This window comes from Marmota flaviventris, chromosome 1 (genome assembly GCF_047511675.1).
Source record: "Marmota flaviventris isolate mMarFla1 chromosome 1, mMarFla1.hap1, whole genome shotgun sequence".
Classification (NCBI taxonomy): domain Eukaryota; kingdom Metazoa; phylum Chordata; class Mammalia; order Rodentia; family Sciuridae; genus Marmota; species Marmota flaviventris.
Window position 1 is genome coordinate 23,429,777 of NC_092498.1, and position 18,145 is coordinate 23,447,921.

At 39.8% G+C, this 18,145-nt stretch overlaps 1 protein-coding gene across 3 annotated transcripts in view; it reads left to right on the forward strand.

Annotated features, from left to right (window-relative positions):
- Positions 1-11,142: 11,142 nt before the first annotated feature.
- The window catches only part of Cep41 (centrosomal protein 41), a 48,739-nt gene continuing 41,736 nt past the window's right edge, over positions 11,143-18,145 (forward strand). The window contains exon 1 of one of the 3 annotated variants that reach the window (XM_027950142.2): positions 11,143-11,240. In XM_027950142.2, the coding sequence (XP_027805943.1) occupies positions 11,208-11,240 (33 nt within the window). In that variant the 5' untranslated portion in view covers positions 11,143-11,207. The remainder of the gene's footprint in view (positions 11,241-18,145) is intronic. The other 2 variants (XM_071611887.1, XM_071611886.1) reach the window with 2 other exon arrangements.

Sequence of the window (18,145 nt, forward strand, 5' to 3'; positions counted from 1 at the left end):
TGGGGAAGAGGTAAGCCTGAAGCAAGAGGGGCTTGACCCAGGGGAGCTGTGGCTCATTCGTGGTGCTTTGTCCTCCACCCAGGCTGAGGGAGGGTGCAAACAAAGGAGAACAGGACTTCTGGCAGTCTTAGCAAGAGCTGGGAGAATGAGCACCTCTGTAGCCCCTGGGGTGTATAAACTGACTGATGTATAAACCAGAACACCAATGCATTCATATACAAAGGGAATGCTTCTTGCCAAATGGACCAGATGTTCATGTTGACTGGTCAGCGCATTCTCTCCAATTGGAAAATCTACATGGGAAGCCAAATTATAATCAGGAGGTTGTTTGTGAGCATGAAATCAGAACAAAGGGAGGGAATTGGATGAGCTCTGTGGCATCCATAGGGATGTAGGGTGGACTGCATATTTGTGTCTAATGGTCAAAGAACAGCTCTTTCCCTTGACAGGGCTGGAGACATGATGACAAATGTTTGTTCCTTGGCTTCACTTTTCAGCACTCCCTACAGACCACCCCCCTTCTGCTCCCATATTCTTTCTTCAGCTGTTAAGGCCATTGATTAGGTTACAGCTCGCCTTCACATTCCGTCATGCCTTGATTAGATTTCCAGGCGCTGCTGCATCCTGTTTCCTAAGATGACATTTGCAGACATTTCTTCACATCCATTGTGTGCGGATCTCATTATTTTAACAAGCAAAGGATGATATTACTTATTGATTGGGGAGATACTTCACCTCCATTCCTGATGTCCTGATATTCTAGACAGCAGGAAAAAAGGTCAAAAATTACCAGAGTGATTAAGGGGGAGACTTCCCATGTTGGTGTCTCCCGTGTTGACAGAATTTCATTCTTGACAAATATTTATTGAGTTGCCTTCCTTATGCCGGATGCCCTACTAGGCTCTGGGATGTAAGGAATGAGGATTGATATCCCTTCCTTCAAGGAGCTGATGGGGTAGTGAAGGAGACAGATGAGGAAACCATCGATCACAGCATAGGCATTTATTTATTTATTTATTTACACCAGGGATTGAAGCTGGGTGCTTAACCAATGAGCCATATACCCAGCTCTTTATTATATTTTTATTTTGAGACAAGGGCTCGCTAATTTGCTTAGGCCCTCGCTAAGTTGCTGAGGCTAGCTTTCTATCAGCAATCCTCCTGCCTCAGCCTCCCAAGCCACTGGGATTACAGGCCTGTACCACCATGCTCAACTGGAGGCCTTTTTAAATGACTGTGTTGAAGGCATTTAAATATAGCACCTATCAAAATCTGGGATGCGGGTAGGGGATAGCAGGGTTCCCAGAAAGAGGGGATTTCATCTTTATTCTAAAGAATGAGTAGGAGATAGCCAGATGAAGAGTGGGAGGACTTACCCAACAGAAGGAATAGTGGATACAACGAATCAGGACCAATAGACCACACAGCATATTTGAAGAGTTGCACTTCAAAATGGCTAGAGCCTTCAGGATGGCAAGGAATTGGGCTGAAACAGTGGGCAGAGAACAGAATCTCAAAGGCCTCATTATGGAGAATCTGTTCCTCCAAATCTCAGATGTTGGAAACTTAATTCCCAAATTTATATGTTAATGGAATTTGAGATGGGGCCTGTGGGAGGTAATTTGGATTAGAAGAGGTCACGGGGCTAGGGATCCTATGATGGCATCAGTGACTTTACAAGAAGAAGAGAGAGTTGGCACACTTGCTCTGTCTCACCAGGCAATGTCTTTTCACCATGTTACATGCAGCCAGGAGGCCCTCACTAGGTAATGAACAGACAGTGGCTCTGTATTCTTGAACTTCTTAGGAACTTTGAGCCAAATAAACTTCCATTCTTTATAACTCGCCTGATCTCAGGTATTTGTGATACCAAGAGAAAACAGACTAAAGCAAGTCTTTGATCCATTTTGGGTTCATTTTTATATTTAGTATAAGGCAAGGGAAGGATCCAACTTCATTCTTTTGCATGGAGCTATCCAGTTTTCCCAGAATTATTTCTGAATAATTTTTTTTTCTGAATAGTCTTTTTTCCTGTCTAACTTTTCTTTCGATTAGTATTTGCATAGATGACGTTTTCTATTCATTTTAACCATTCTGTACTTATACACTTAAGGTGTATTTCTTGCAGATAGCAATACTTTTTTTTATATCTAATCAGACAATCTTTGCCTTTTAATTGGGGTGTTTGTATCAGGGATTGGTAAGCTTTTTCTGTAAAGGGCTAGATAGCAAATATTTTATGTTTTGCAACTCATCCAATCTCTGTTGTAAGTTCTGAACTCTGGCATCGTGAGAAAGAAGCCATACACAATACATAAATTCAGGGGTGAAACTGTACCCCACCAAGACTTTTCTTAGAACAGACAGCAGGCTAGCTTGGAGACAAGGGTCATTGTTTACCAACCCCTGGTTTAGATCATTTATATTTGTTCTAATTCTTGATGTGATTGGATTTAAACTTAACATCTTGCTATTTGTTTTCTACTTGTCCCATTAGTCTCTGGATTTCTCTTTTTTATCTTCCGCTATTTTCAGAAAAAAAAAAGTGGAGTCCTTTTATTTAATTTATGTTATCTTCACTGTTGCCTGATTAGTTGTTTCTCTCTCTCTCTCTCTTAAACTAGTTGCTCTAAGATTTACGATATGAATGTTAAGCTTTTTGTGTTATATGGTACTGGGAATTAAACTCAGGGCCTCAAACATGATAGGCAAACACTCTACAACTTAACTACAGCCCTAGCCCTTTTCAAAATTTTTTATTTTGAGACAGAGTCTTGCTAAGTTGCTGAGACTAGCCTTAACTTGTAATCCTCCTGCCTTAGCCTCCCAAGTAGCTGGGATGATAGGAGTGCACCAACATGCTTTGCTATTCATATTAAACTTTTTAGTGTCTACCTTTAAATAACATATCACTTCATGTACAGCTTAAGGACCTCATGAGAGTAAATTGCCACTTCTCCTAACCTCTGAGCTAATTCTGTCCTACATTTTAATTCTAGATGCTATAAATATCATACTTAGTATAATATTGTACTTGGTAAATGTTCTTTTAAAAAGACTAAAAATTAACTGGAAAACATCTCTCTCATTTACCTTCATTTTATCATTTTCATTACTTATTTCTTGATGTATACCAAATTTCCACTAGTAGCATACCTTTTCTTTCAAAGAACTTCCTTAACAGTTTGTAATACAAGTCTACTGACAATGAATTCTCTCACTTTTGTCTGAAAAATATCTATTTCATCTTTATTTTAAAAAGATACTTTGTCTTGAATATAGAATACAGGGTTGTTTTTTTTTAAACTTTCTGAATTTAAATAATGTCCCTCCATTGTCTTCTGTGTTATAAAGTTGTTGACCAGAAGTTTGCTCTAATCTTATCTTTGTTCTTCGGTATGTAATATATCTTTTTTTCTCTGGGTGACTTTAAAATTTCCTATCTTTGGCTTCCAGCAGTGTGACTATGATGAATATATATGTTTTGGCCTTGATTTGGTTTGGTTGCTTTTATGCTGTTGAGCTTCTTGGATTTTTAGTTTGTTGTCTTTCATTAATTTTGGAAAATTCTTCACCATTATATCTTTGTTTCTTTTTAAAAAATATTTTTAGTTGTTGATAGACCTTTATTTTATTTATTTTTATGTGGTACATAAATTGAACCCAGGGCCTCACACATACTAGGTAAGTGCTCTACCACTGAGCTACAACCCCAGCCCTATGTCTTTATTTCTTCTGTCCAATTCCCTCTTCAGCTTCTCCTTGATATTTTCCCACAATTTTTAATGTTCTGTAAGCTCTTCCCTGATTTTTTTCTGTTTGTGTTTCCTTTTAGATAATTTCTACTGTTTTGCTGAGTATGGAGGAGCATGCCTCTAATTCCAGTGACTCTGGAGGTTGAGGCAGGAGGAACACAAGTTCAAAGTCAGCCTCTGCAACTTAGTGAGGCCCTAAGCAACTTAGAAACTAAAAGGAAGTGTCTCAAAAAATAAAAAGGGCTCAGGGTGTGACTCAGTGATTAAGCAGCCCTGGGTTCAGTCCTGCTACCAAAATAATAATAATAGTTATTAATAATAACAACAATAATAATTACTATTATTATTATTATTTCTGTTGTTTCATCTTCAATGTCATTGATTCTCTCATCAGCTGTATCCACTTTGTTGATAATTCTATTACAAGAATTCTTGCTGGGTGCAGTGACACATGCCTGTAATCCCAGCAACTCAGGAAGCTGAGGCAGGAAGATTGCAAGTTTGAGACCAGCCTCAGCAACTTAGTGAGGCTCTAAACAACTCAGCAAAACCGTCTAAAAACAAAAAATAAAAAGGGGGCTTGGGATATAGGTCAGTGGTTAATACCTCAAATTCAATCCCCAGCACTTAAAAAAAAATAGAATCCTTCATCTTTGTTACTGTTACTTCTCACATTGACTGTTTTAAATAAATCATATTTTCCAAAACGCTCCATATATTCACATATGTGTTTCTAACTTTTCTACTAGAACTTTTACCATATTAGTCATAGTTATTTTAAAAATCCCTGTCTGATGGATCCTAATTGCTAATTCTCTTCATTGCTTTATCTCCTGACAATAAGCCTCTCTCTCATTTTTCTTTTCTTTTAATGTCATGATTTGATATTGAATGCAGAACATTATGTGTAACAAGCTAGTAGAAACTAAAAAGTGTATTATGCTGGTAAATGGTCATGCCCTGTTTTCTGCTAGGCTACTATTGTTAGGGGTTGAGTTAATCTACCCAGAAGCTGAGCTGGTACCACTATGGGTTTTGCTATCATTACCCTCAGTGCACTGGACAGGGCTGTGATCTCGTACTTGGTGTAGGGAGTAGGTCACTGCAGGGTTTTCCCGGATATGCCTGCTTGACTTCTGGCTTTCAAGCTCTGGAGGCTGAGGCAGGAGGATTGCAAGATCAAAGCCAGCCTCAGCAAAGGCGAAGCACTAAGCAACTCAGTGAGACCCTGTCTCTAAATAATGTACAAAATAGGGCTGGGTATGTGACTCAGTGGTTGAGTGCCCTTGAGTTCAACCCCTAGTACCCACGCCCCCAAAAGAGGTTTCCTTGACCACCAACCCCCAGCCCCATATGAAAACAGCTTTTGCTTCTATCTTCTTGCTGCTTTTCTTCCTTTCCTCAGATGTAGATGGATTTTGTTTCTATCCCTCCCCGGGGTCACCTCCCCTAATGGCCTAAGGTTTTATCAATTTAATAACAGGAGTGTCATAGGATATGGCACTATGGATTGAGCTTGCCCGAGCAGCAATCACTTCTTGCAAATCTATACCACTAAGGGAGCCTCTGACCTCCTGCCCTGCCCCCAATCTTTCTTTGAGGATTCAGGGACACTAATGGAGAAAACATTACAAGTGAACATAAACTCTTGTGTCTGGGGCTCTATATTGGTAGAAGTTCTAAGCTGTGTGTGTGTGTGTGTGTGTGTGTGTGTGTATGTGTGTGTAAATATCTATCGAGACTATGGAGGCTGGCAATTCCAAAGGCTAGGTGGGCAGGCTAGAGACCCAGGGAAGAGTGCTGGTAGAATTCTCTTTGCCCTGGGGGTGGTCAGTCTTTTTTTCCCTAAAGTCTTCAAATAATTGAATGAAGCCCACTCATGTTATAAAGGGTAATCTGCTTTGCTCAAAGTCAACTGATTTAAATGTTAATCTCATTTTAAATAGCCCCTTCATAGAAACATCTTCAAAAGTTTTGACCAAATATCTGGGTATCATGGCCTGGTCAAATTGATACATAAAATTAACCAGTATAGCCCCCCCCCCTCCTTACTCCAAACTGATCTTCTAACCCAAACTCAGCCTCCAGGTGATGGTGAACATTTTAGCTGATTTCTCCTCTCCATTTCTTTTTCTCCAGTGTTCTACCAAATGTCAAAGTTGGGTGTGTCTCTTCTCTCCTCAGTGGGGCTTGTCACTTTTTTGAGTCAGGTTATGTGACTGACTACCTTGTGACCTTAGCTCTCCGAAGGATTCAAGAAAATTTAGCATATGAATTTGGGGATTAAGTCGCCAACACATAAAACTTGGGGGATGGATTTTGCAAATTATTCATTTTTCCTATAGTTAAGTCGAGAGTGATGTTCCCTTGCAGCTTTTCATATTCCAAATGAAAGCAGAAATACCATTAATATGGCTTTTGCTTTGTTTTTAACCTGGGTGTGATCTTGATTATTTAAAAATCATGAAAAACAGGAATTATATTTGCAGAGTTTAGCACAAGTGGTTGTACATTAGTGGCCTGTAGATTTCACATAAAAACCTAAGTTTCTAAATTATTTTGAAAAATTGATGATCTGACATCTGACACGCTTCGTCCACACTCGCTGGCCTTTTCCTAGGGCACCGGCTCTCCACTGTGTCCCCTCTGTCCACTGTGTCCAGAGTGTGACAGGTACCTCCCAACCTCATTCCTCCTTCATGTCCTCAAGGAAGATCATCCTGAGACCCAGGTCGGTTCTTCAGAGACAAAATGGATCTAAGGCAGAATATTATTCTTGCAAAGCCCAGGCCAAAAGCTGGAATATGACATAGGACAACCAAATGCTCTGGGCTCCATCTCAGGTGGTCAGGGAGATCTTGGATCTCCAGAGAGAGGACACCAGGTATCCCTTCTACCATAGCCAGGCATTCCCTGTAGCCCACTGCTATGTTTGAATGCATCCCCCAAATTTTATGGGTTGGCGACTTAATCCCCAAATTCATATGCTAAAATTAGTTGGAGGAGGAACCTGTGTGAGGTGATTAGGCGATAAAGACTCTGTCCTTAAGAGTGGATCAATCCATTCAGAGATTAATGGATTGATAGATTGATGGGTTATTAAGGAAATGACTTTGTTTTAAAAGTGACTTCTCTTGGCAAGATTGCTCTATCTTGCCATGTGATGCCCTCTGCCATGTTATGATCCAGCAAGAAGGTCCTCACCAGGAGCGAAGCAGATGATGACACTATGCTCCAGGACTTTCCAGCCTCCAGAACTCTGACCTAAATCTGCCTCAATTCTTTATAAATTACCTGATCTCAGGTATTTTGTTATAGCAACAGAAACAAATTAAGATGCCCGTAGAAGTAGCTGTATAACTGCATGAGTAGGAATGCTGACCCCATAAAAAAAGCACCCATAATGTCAATTATTTCAATTTATTTGTTTCATTAGAAAATAATACCATTTGAGAGGTGGGTAATACTCCCCTGTGAGGAGATGAAGGGATGATTGAGGCCTTTGGGTCCAGACTCAGCACTTCAAGCGTAAGCCGGAGGGAGGAAAGGCCCAGTCACCTACTCAAAGGTGGGTATGCTCATCCTTTGAACGCATCTCACCACCAGGAGAATGACACCAACTTGTTATCACCGTCAGAGGGACTTCAAGACAGGATGAGCCTGCAGATCTTTGGGTTCACTTTCAGGCCTGCCTCAGCTGCAGTTTCATTTTGGGGGCCAAGGGAATGACCCTAGGGTTGGACTGGATTGAGCAGAATTGTCTCCTTAATCATCTGGAAGTACATGTCACTTAGGAAATGAGGGTAAATGAAGCCAAGAAAAGGAGCCAAGGCTCATATCCAACAAGTAACATCATGAGACAGGCCTGAGGGGAGGGTGCTGGGCTTTAGTCAGGAAACCACGCTTGACACCCAAGGGTGGAGGGATGGAGAGCTAACTGGGTGGAGATGATGAGACTGGACAAGCATAGGGATCCAAGACGGATGGTCCAGAGGATTTGAGGCATGGGAAACGTCCAGCCTGCTTGACACCAAAGTGCTCATTTAGTTCTAGGTAGGGGAGGCTAGGAATTGACCAGATCAGAAGCACCTAAAACACAAACTAGCCTTATACTGACCACTAAGACCTACCTGGGGCTCCTCCCAAGTTCTACAGAGACCAAAAGCTTTCAGGAACCCATACAGGGTTAAAAAGAAGACATCAAACAAATGGAAGTTCACAAGAGCACTTCTAACTTCAGGAAAAATAAGATTAATCAGTGGAAGTAGGAACTTTTAAAGAAAAGAATCAGAACTTCTTCTCTTACAAACAAAGCTTGAACCTCTTAGCAATCACGACTCTGATTGCAAGGATCTCGTTCAAGTGCCTGGAGAGTCTTTTACTGCCAAGAACTGCGGCACTTCACATAGAGGAATTACTCGGAATTCAGCTCTGGTCTAAATCAGCCCAGACAAAAGCCTTAGACAGTTTCCAGACTGAACTCTGCATCAGGTTTTTTTGTTTCTTAGAGGGAAAATGTGATTTTTAAAGTATAGACTGAATTCACAGTCACTGAAGAAAATCTGTGAAATACATAAAAGTATTAAAAATAAAATAAATACCCATATCCAAAACCTAGAGATGGTTTACATTTAAAATTTTTTTTTTCAATTTTTCCATGTGCATACCTATGCTTTTTCTGCTTGAAAATCCGGCATCATATTACATTTTTAAAAAGTTGCCCCATCCTCTTTCAGTTACTATACCAGGAACATATACTATACCATTCCTTAATTATGCCTTGAGACAAAAAAACGTTTTCATGGGTCCGTAAGATCGTTTTTTATTTATATGCCATTTTAACCATTTTTACTAGATGATCAATTAGGTTGATTCAATTTTTTATCATTTCAAATCAGATTCCAATGAACATCTATGGGTATGATCCCTGAACATCAGTCTGATAATTTCCTTTGGAGAAATTCTTGGAATATTAAGAATTGAGAACTTTTTTTTTTAAGACAAGAAATTGGTTTATTTATTATGTTTGTGTTCCAGGTGCTCTATTAGGACTTGACAAGAATTGAGGACTTTTTAATACCCACTCTCAGATTGCTTTTCAAGATGGTCATATTCTTTATATTCACACTAATAGTGAACAAGTGTGTTTGTTTCATAAATCATTAGTGAACACTGAGCCTCACCATCAAAAAGAAGAGAGAAAAAAAATACCCTTTGTTCATTTGTTAGTTGGAAAATAGATCTAGCATTTTTCTTTATATTTCTGTAATTATTAGACACTTTTTCATATGTTTATTTAATGTTTTTATTCTATGGATTATAATCTTCATCATGTACCTATTTTTTTTTCCCTATTGAGGGTAATCACTTTAATATTGATCCAGTTTTGGCATGGAAGGATCCAAAAGGAATCATGATGTTAAAAGCCTTTAAACTTTCCAAAGATTTCTCTGAAATATAATGTGAAGGAAATAGGTGGCTCTTCTGGAGCAGAGTATTTCAATGCATGGCTGTTGAACCCTTTTGCAAAAGATTCAAAGGGTGGGAGCAGGGAACGCGAATGTGAATTGCTATACCTTCACACACAGCACAGACTCAGGAACTCACATCCCCATTCTCTCTCCGTATGCTTCGTATGCAGCCCCAGTTTGACAACCATTATGACTGTTAAGGTCAATGAACCTGATATTCCCATACCCTCGGAACCAAAGAGGAACCCAAACACTTGTACAAAGGAGTGAGCCTAACAGTGAACAGAAGCTAAATGGGCTTTTTAGCCTCTTGACCATTGTCCTTTTACTTGATTATTGCATTACCATCCATTTACTCAGTCATCCTCGATACCTTCTTATTCCTTGTCCCCTTTGTGTTCTCATGTTTATTTGCCTACAAATATCTTTTAAGTCTCTCCTTTTCTCTTTCTCATCACCCCTTAGTCACTTATTATCTTCTTTCTGCTTTTTCCTGTTTATTCTACTCATAATCTCCAAGCACCCCCAAAACATTCTAGGTAAGCAGTGTATTCTAAATAGTAATTTGTCTGGAAGCTTCTGTTTGCTATGATTCTAAATGAGTATCCTCCTCACCTCCCACCTTTCCAGTTTTTTTGCAACCCCAAATCCTTCCTTATTGTAGTGGAAGAATGAGAGACTGGAACTTTTAGAGATGCTAAAGGATCCAAAAGGAATCATGATAAACACCAGAGAACATTAGGGAAGTTTGATTAAGTATGAAAGAGTGAATGCAGTTCAAGAAGCAGCTGTGACCATAGTTCAAGACCCTGGATATCAAACAGCTCTGAATGGCTATTCCATCGAAGGTATGGCCCTAAGAATGGGTTGCTGAAGGACCTGAGAGGACAGGGACATGCGAGACCACATTGTTGAATGGGTCATCTGCACAGACCCTGAAGTGGCTCATATGTATGCTATTATTCAGAGAACCAGTGAATATGAACAGCTCAGGGTAATCTTTCTCCATTCCTGGAAAAAACAACTTAGAGCAAAGGACAAAGGGTTACTGTGTTGTTCCTTCCACGTAAAAGGAAATAATAATTTTGATGGATTTGGTGGGACATTTAAGAGCCAAGTCAAACTGTGTGCGTAATTGTTTTGTAAAGGTGCTAGGACTTAATTTTCAGATCTGGAATGAGAACAGGTGGTGGCTGATGGCAGGAGTCACAATGGTTTCCATGACGACGGGATTGGGTTTTAGTCATCTTCCCATCCTCCACAAAACCTACTGCAGCTTTTCTCATAAGGTGCTTATTAAATACTTGTTAAATGAATGATGAGCCACTGAATGGTGTGTGTGCTTTGCAATTAAAGCTGCCGTTCTTTCGCTAGCGTAAAAGCTTTTAAAGCAACAATAATTACTGTATTTACTCATGATATTTTGCATAATTTGCATAATAACTTAACTGAAAACAATAAACTATATACTCTCATTCCTGCTTCATATCGTATTCTCTATTAGGGAGGGGTAGCCCAGATGTTTGATTAGAATGGCCTTAAGAGCGGGGAGTGGGCTCCAAGGAGGTGCGTCCCGTGCTGCATTCCTGCTCCCCCATCAGCTAAAACGCCCCTTCGGTCCCCACTATCGAAACCCTCCCCCGCCTGGGCACTGCGCAGGCGCCAATCTGCTCCCTCCGGCCCCCGCCGGAACCCCACTTCCCGCGCTAAGGCTGGAGCTCGCGGTCCAGCACCCAAGCACAAAAGGCCGGGCTAGCTGGCGTCCCGCGTAGTCCTTAGCAACCATTGATCGGAGTCTCGTTCTCACACGACCCTGAACTGAGACAGTAAGCGGAGCAGCCATTGGCTGGCCTGGGAAGACAGGCCAATCGGAGAAGAGATTATAGGGAGGCGGCTGAGCGAGGTCGGGGTAGGGGTTGAAAGCTAGGGTTAGAGGCAACCCGTGAGGCTAGAACCCCGAGCGAGGTCGGTTGGAGCAAATATGTCTTTCCGGAGGCACATTGGGAATCCTGAGGTGAGGGCCAGGTCCGGACCTCAGAGCCGGACGGGGCGGGCGCACCGGAAAGGGCGCCACGTGGACAGGGACGACCAGACAGCTACTTCCGCCGCCCGGAAGGCGGGAAGCGGCCGGCGTGAGGAGGGGTCGGAGCTCAGGGCCGGGGGCGGGGGAAGGCCTGGGGATCCAGGCCACGTTTAGCGTCTGGTGGTGACAGTCCCCAAGTATGGACTGGACGTCCAAATATGGTTTGTCGCCGCGAGGCGCGAAGTACATAAAGTCACAGCCCCTACCTTCAAAGGGCTTACAGTCTAGGAGTGACAGTTGCAAAACTAGTGAAATACAAAGGAAGCTCTGAGCACTAGAGAAACCAGAGGAAAGGGAGCCATCATTTAATGGTGTTGGTACAGGAAGAGCAGAAACAAGCAGACCAACCCATTGGAAAAGGGGACAAAACAGGGATTTACTTTTACCCCCCACCCCCTTCCCTAGGACTTCTAACTTCTTCATCTATCTCACCCTAAGTGCTTTGCTGCATTCGTGTCCATCTAAGGTCAACAAATATTAGATGCCTACCATGCAGTAGGTGCTAGACTTAGAGAACAAGACGAGGCCTCCGCCCTTTAGGAAGTCAGTCTCAAGGAGACCTGTAAACAAGATTTTAATACACAAAGACCAAGGGAGGAAATGAGAGAAGGGTCCTGGGCATTTCAAGGCCATTCATTAGGCCGGTGAAAAAGCATCCCTGGTAGAAAAGCATGAGCAAACAGTTGAGTGTTGAGCTCTTATCAGTCCCTTGCAGGAGTCTATAGAGACTAAAGTTGGGAGGGGTCTTCTATATCTTGCTAAAGTTCTTAGCCTTTATCCCAAGGTGAGTTGCAATTCTTTCATCTCGGTGAATCCTTGGTACAGTGTTGAGAAAGGCTGAGTTCAGGCTGTGCAGAACACCATGATCAATTAGTAAATCTAACTTAATCAATCTAATACTGTATAATCTCACATGTGAAATCTAAAAAAATCCAACTCAAAAGCTGGGGTTGGGAGGTGGGGTGGGGAGATGTTGGTCAAAGGATACAAAGTTTCAGTTAGGAGGACTAAATTTTTGAGATGTATTGCACAACAGAATGTCTACACTTAATATATTGTATATATTTCAAACAGCCACGAGTGAATTTCAATGTCTCACCACAAAAAAATTAAGTGACCTTTTGGATAGGTTAATTAGGTTGATTTAATCATTCCACTGTGTGTGTGTGTGTTGCCCATGCATCAAATTGTGCCCTATAAATACATACAATTATGGTTTGTCAAAAAAAAAAAAAAATGTTAGTAAGAAATATCTCTGGGGAGTAAGGGGGTAGATTACCAGACTACTAGAGAGTAGAAGTTTGCCACATAATTAATTCTCTTACCTGCTGGTCAGAATTTGAAAAGTTTTAGTAAGGAGTGACATGGGTATTTACATGGTCAGATGACTGTAACCGCATGAAGGAGAATGGACTTGTGGAGGCCAGGACTAGAGATAGGGAGATTGGTGAGGTAGGTTATTTGATACAGATCTAAACTGAGGCCACTGAAACTGGAGACAGAATAGGGGAGCAATATTTAAGGGGCATACTATGGTTTGTATCTGGAATGCCCCCAAAGTCTTATGTATTGAAGTCTTTGTCCCCAGTGAAGCCATGTTCGGAGGTCACGTGTTTTGGGAATTGATTGAATTATGAAGGCTCTGATTTATTGGTGGATTAATCCATTGATAACTGAGTGGACTACTGGAAGGTGGTAGAAACTGTAGACAGGTGGGGCTTGGTTGGGAGCTTGTCCATGGAGACTGTATCTTGTCCCAAGCCCCTCCTCCCTGCTTTTGGCTGCAAGGAGCTTAGCAACTTTCCTCCACCACATCCTTCCACCATGTTTCAGCCTTGGAGCCATCTGACTAAGGACTGAAACCTCTGCAACAGTGAGCCCAAAGAAAACTGTTGACTATAGCAATGAAAAGCCTACTAACGGGGTGAAATCATGGAGACTCCTTGATTAGCTTTGGGAGAGTGATGGATGATCATCTAAATGAGGAACTCCCGTTTTCTCCATCCTTTGTCTTAAATTCATTATTCTGATATTGCACATATATTGCTGGTTCTTTAATTTTTATTCTTCACTTTTATTTCCTATTCTCCTTATATTTGTCTTTTTTGCTTTTTTTCAAGAGGTTGACTTTATCTACTAATCCTTTTATTGTTTTTAATTTCTGCCAATATGTTTTTAATTTTTAGGGATTCTGTTTTAGAAAATTTTGGTTGTTTTCAGTTTGGGGCTTTTAAAATAACTATACCAACATTGGGTGTAGTTCTTTTTCTGGGATAGACACCCAGGAGTACGATTGCTAGGTTGTAAGGTAAGCATATATTTAGTTTTATTAGAAATTGCCAAACTATTTTCCAGAGAGACTATATACTGTTTCTACCAACAGTGTATGAGATATCCACGTTTTGTAAAATCTTGGTTTTATAACGTTTGATGTTGTCAGTGTTGCTGGTGGTGGTGACTGTGTAAATATTATTTCAGAAATAATCATTGAGATTACTTGTCCTTTCTTATGTTTGTTTTTCCTAGAGTTTTTGCCTTTACTTTATTCTGTTTTTTATGACTAATATAAGAAATTTTTTTACATCACTATTTACAATGTTTCCATTTGCCCAGAGAAAGTTGGTGTGTATGTGTGTGTGTGTGTGTGTGTGTGTGTGTAGAAAGAGTTTTATATTGTAATTTTGTTTTACATAAATGTTACAATATTATACATATGGTTATTTGACTTGGTTTTTTTTTTCACTTAATATATCTTGGATATCTTTCCATGTTAGAAAACTATAGCTCAACTTAATTATTTTCTTTTAACTCTTAACTAAGTACTTGATATGGTCATATCATAGTATTAATCATTTGTTTGTTTGTTTGTTTTTGGTTATATTAAACCTAATTTGTGCAAATGGATTGATATTTAATTCTTCATAGTCTCCAGTTATAGCTAATTTTAGTTCTTATTATTTTTACCTTTCATTCTTCTCCGTTCACCATAGACATCTGCTCCCATACATTTAATGTGTATCTTTCCAATTTACAGGCTTTATTTTTATTATATGGCATACATTATTTTCTGTGCTTAAACATAGTAAAAGTATTATGCTATTTATCTTTACAACTTTTATCATGCAAATTATGCTTGAGTTCCATCCATATAGATGGATATGTCTACTTTAAAACTTTTAACTGCCGTACAGTAATGTAGCATTTTATTTATTCATTCCTCCATGGTGGTCTTTTAGGTTGTTTCTGACTTTTTGCTGTTATAAACACTGATGCAATGAACATTTTAAAAATATTTATATGTACATGACAGTAGAATGCATTTTAACACGTCATACTTAAACGTTGAGTACAACTTCTCTTTCATCTGGTCATACAATTTAGAGTTACATAGGTCATTTAATCATATATGCACATAGGGTAAAATGTCCGATTCATTCTGCTATAATTTCTAACCCCATACCCCCTCCCCTCTCCTCACTCCCCTCGGTCTAGTCCAAGTTACCTCTGTTCTTCCCCCCACCAGTGAACATTTTTACTGTTGAGTTTTGTTTTTTTTTTTTAAATTTTTTATTGTGGGTTGTTCAAAACATTACAAATTTCTTGACATATCATATTCCACACTTTGATTCAAGTGGGTTATGAACTCCCACCTTCACCCCATACACAGATTGCAGAATCATATCAGTTACACATCCATTGATTTACAAATTGCCATACTAGTGTCTGTTGTGCTCCGCTGCCTTTCCCATCCTCCACCCTCCCCCCTCCCCACCTCTACCCTCCCCTCCCCTCCTCTCTCTCTACCTCCTCCACTGTATAACCCTGAGGGTCTCCTTCCATTACCATGCAATTTCCCTTCTCTCTCCCTTTCCCTCCCACCTCTCATCCCTGTTAAATGTTAATCTTCTTCTCCTGCTCTTCGTCCCTACACTGTTCTTAGTTACTCTCCTTATATCAAAGAAGACATTTGGCATTTGTTTTTTAGGGATTGGCTAGCTTCACTTAGCATAATCTGCTCTAATGCCATCCATTTCCCTGTAAATTCTATGATTTTGTCATTTTTTAATGCAGAGTAATACTCCATTGTGTATAAATGCCACATTTTTTTTATCCATTCGTCTATTGAAGGGCATCTAGGTTGGTTCCACAGTCTTGCTATTCTGAACTGTGCTGCTATGAACATCGATGTAGCAGTGTCCCTGTAGCATGCTCTTTTTAGGTCTTTAGGGAATAGACCAAGAAGGGGAATAGCTGGGTCAAATGGTGGCTCCATTCCCAGCTTTCCAAGAAATCTCCATACTGCTTTCCAAATTGGCTGCACCAATCTGAAGTCCCACCAGCAATGTACAAGTGTACCCTTTTCCCCACATCCTCGCCAGCACTTGTTGTTGTTTGACTTCCTAATGGCTGCCAATCTTACTGGAGTGAGATGGTATCTTAGGGTGGTTTTGATTTGCATTTCTCTGACAGCTAGAGATGTTGAGCATTTTTTCATGTACTTGTTGATTGACTGTATGTCCTCCTCTGAGAAGTGTCTGTTCAGGTCCTTGGCCCATTTGTTGATTGGGTTGTTTGTTCTCTTATTGTCTAATTTTTTGAGTTCTTTGTATACTCTGGATATTAGGGCTCTATCTGAAGTGTGAGGAGTAAAGATTTGTTCCCAGGGTGTAGGCTCCCTATTTACCTCTCTTATTGTTTCTTTTGCTGAGAAAAAACTTTTTAGTTTGAGTAAGTCCCATTTGTTGATTCTAGTTATTAACTTTTGTGCTATGGGTGTCCTATTGAGGAATTTGGAGCCCGACCCCACCAACTGTAGATCGTAGCCAACTTTTTCTTCTATCAGACGGCGCGTCTCTGATTTGATATCAAGCTCCTTGATCCATTTTGAATTAACTTTTGTGCATGGCGAGAGAAAGGGATTCAGTTTCATTTTGTTGCATATGGATTTCCAGTTTTCCCAGCACCATTTGTTGAAGATGCTATCCTTCCTCCATTGCATGCTTTTAGCCCCTTTATCAAATATAAGATAGTTGTAGTTTTGTGGATTGGTTTCTGTGTCCTCTATTCTGTACCATTGGTCCACCCGCCTGTTTTGGTCCCAGTACCATGCTGTTTTTGTTACTATTGCTCTGTAGTATAGTTTGAAGTCTGGTATCGCTATACCGCCTGATTCACACTTCCTGCTTAGCATTGTTTTTGCTATTCTGGGTCTTTTATTTTTCCATATGAATTTCATGATTGCTTTCTCTATTTCTACAAGAAATGCCATTGGGATTTTGATTGGCATTGCATTAAACCTATAGAGAACTTTTGGTAATATCGCCATTTTGATGATGTTAGTTCTGCCTATCCATGAACAGGGTATATTTTTCCATCTTCTAAGATCTTCTTCTATTTCTCTCTTTAGGGTTCTGTAGTTTTCATTGTATAAGTCTTTCACCTCTTTTGTTAGGTTGATTCCCAAGTATTTTATTTTTTTTGAAGATATTTTGAATGGAGTGGTTGTCCTCATTTCCATTTCAGAGGACTTGTTGCTGATATACAGGAATGCCTTTGATTTATGCGTGTTGATTTTATATTCTGCCACTTTGCTGAATTCATTTATTAGCTCTAATAGTTTCTTTGTAGAGCCTTTTGGGTCTGCTAGGTATAGAATCATATCATCTGCAAATAGTGATAATTTAAGTTCTTCTTTTCCTATTTTTATGCCTTTAATTTCTTTCGTCTGTCTAATTGCTCTGGCCAGTGTTTCGAGAACTATGTTGAACAGAAGTGGAGAGAGAGGGCATCCCTGTCTTGTTCCAGAATTTAGAGGGAATGCCTTCAGTTTTTCTCCATTCAGAATGATGCTAGCCTGAGGCTTAGCATAGATTGCTTTTACAATATTGAGGTATGTTCCTGTTATCCCTAGTTTTTCTAGAGTTTTGAACATAAAGGGATGCTGTACTTTGTCGAATGCTTTTTCCGCATCTATCGAGATGATCATATGGTTCTTATTTTTAAGTCTATTGATGTGGTGAATAACATTTATTGATTTCCATATATTGAACCAGCCTTGCATCCCAGGGATGAATCCTACTTGATCATGGTGTACAATTTTTTTGATATGTTTTTGTATCCGATTCGCCAGAATTTTATTGAGGATTTTTGCATCTAGGTTCATTAGAGATATTGGTCTGTAGTTTTCTTTCTTTGAAGTGTCTTTGTCTGGTTTAGGTATCAGGGTGATGTTGGCCTCGTAGAATGAATTTGGAAGTTCTCCCTCCTTTTCTATTTCCTGAAGTAGCTTGAAAAGTATTGGTATTAGTTCTTCTTTAAAGGTTTTGTAAAATTCTGCTGTATACCCATCCGGACCTGGGCTTTTCTTAGTTGGTAGTCTTTTGATGGTTTCTTCTATTTCCTCAATTGATATTGGTCTGTTTAGGTTTTCTATATCCTCCTGACTCAATCTGGGCAGATCATATGACTTAAGAAATTTATCTATGCCTTCACTATCTTCTAATTTGTTGGAGTATAAGGATTCAAAATAGTTTTTGATTATCTTCTGTATTTCTGAAGTGTCTGTTGTGATATTGCCTTTTTCATCCCGTATGCTAGTAATTTGAGTTCTCTCTCTTCTTCTCTTCACTAGCATCGCTAAGGGTCTGTCGATTTTGTTTATTTTTTCAAAGAACCAACTTTTAGTTTTGTCAATTTTTTCAGTTGTTTCTTTTGTTTCGATTTCATTAATTTCAGCTCTGATTTTAATTATTTCTTGCCTTCTACTTCTTTTGCTGTTGTTTTGCTCTTCTTTTTCAAGGATTTTGAGATGAAGTATGAGATCATTTATTTGTTGG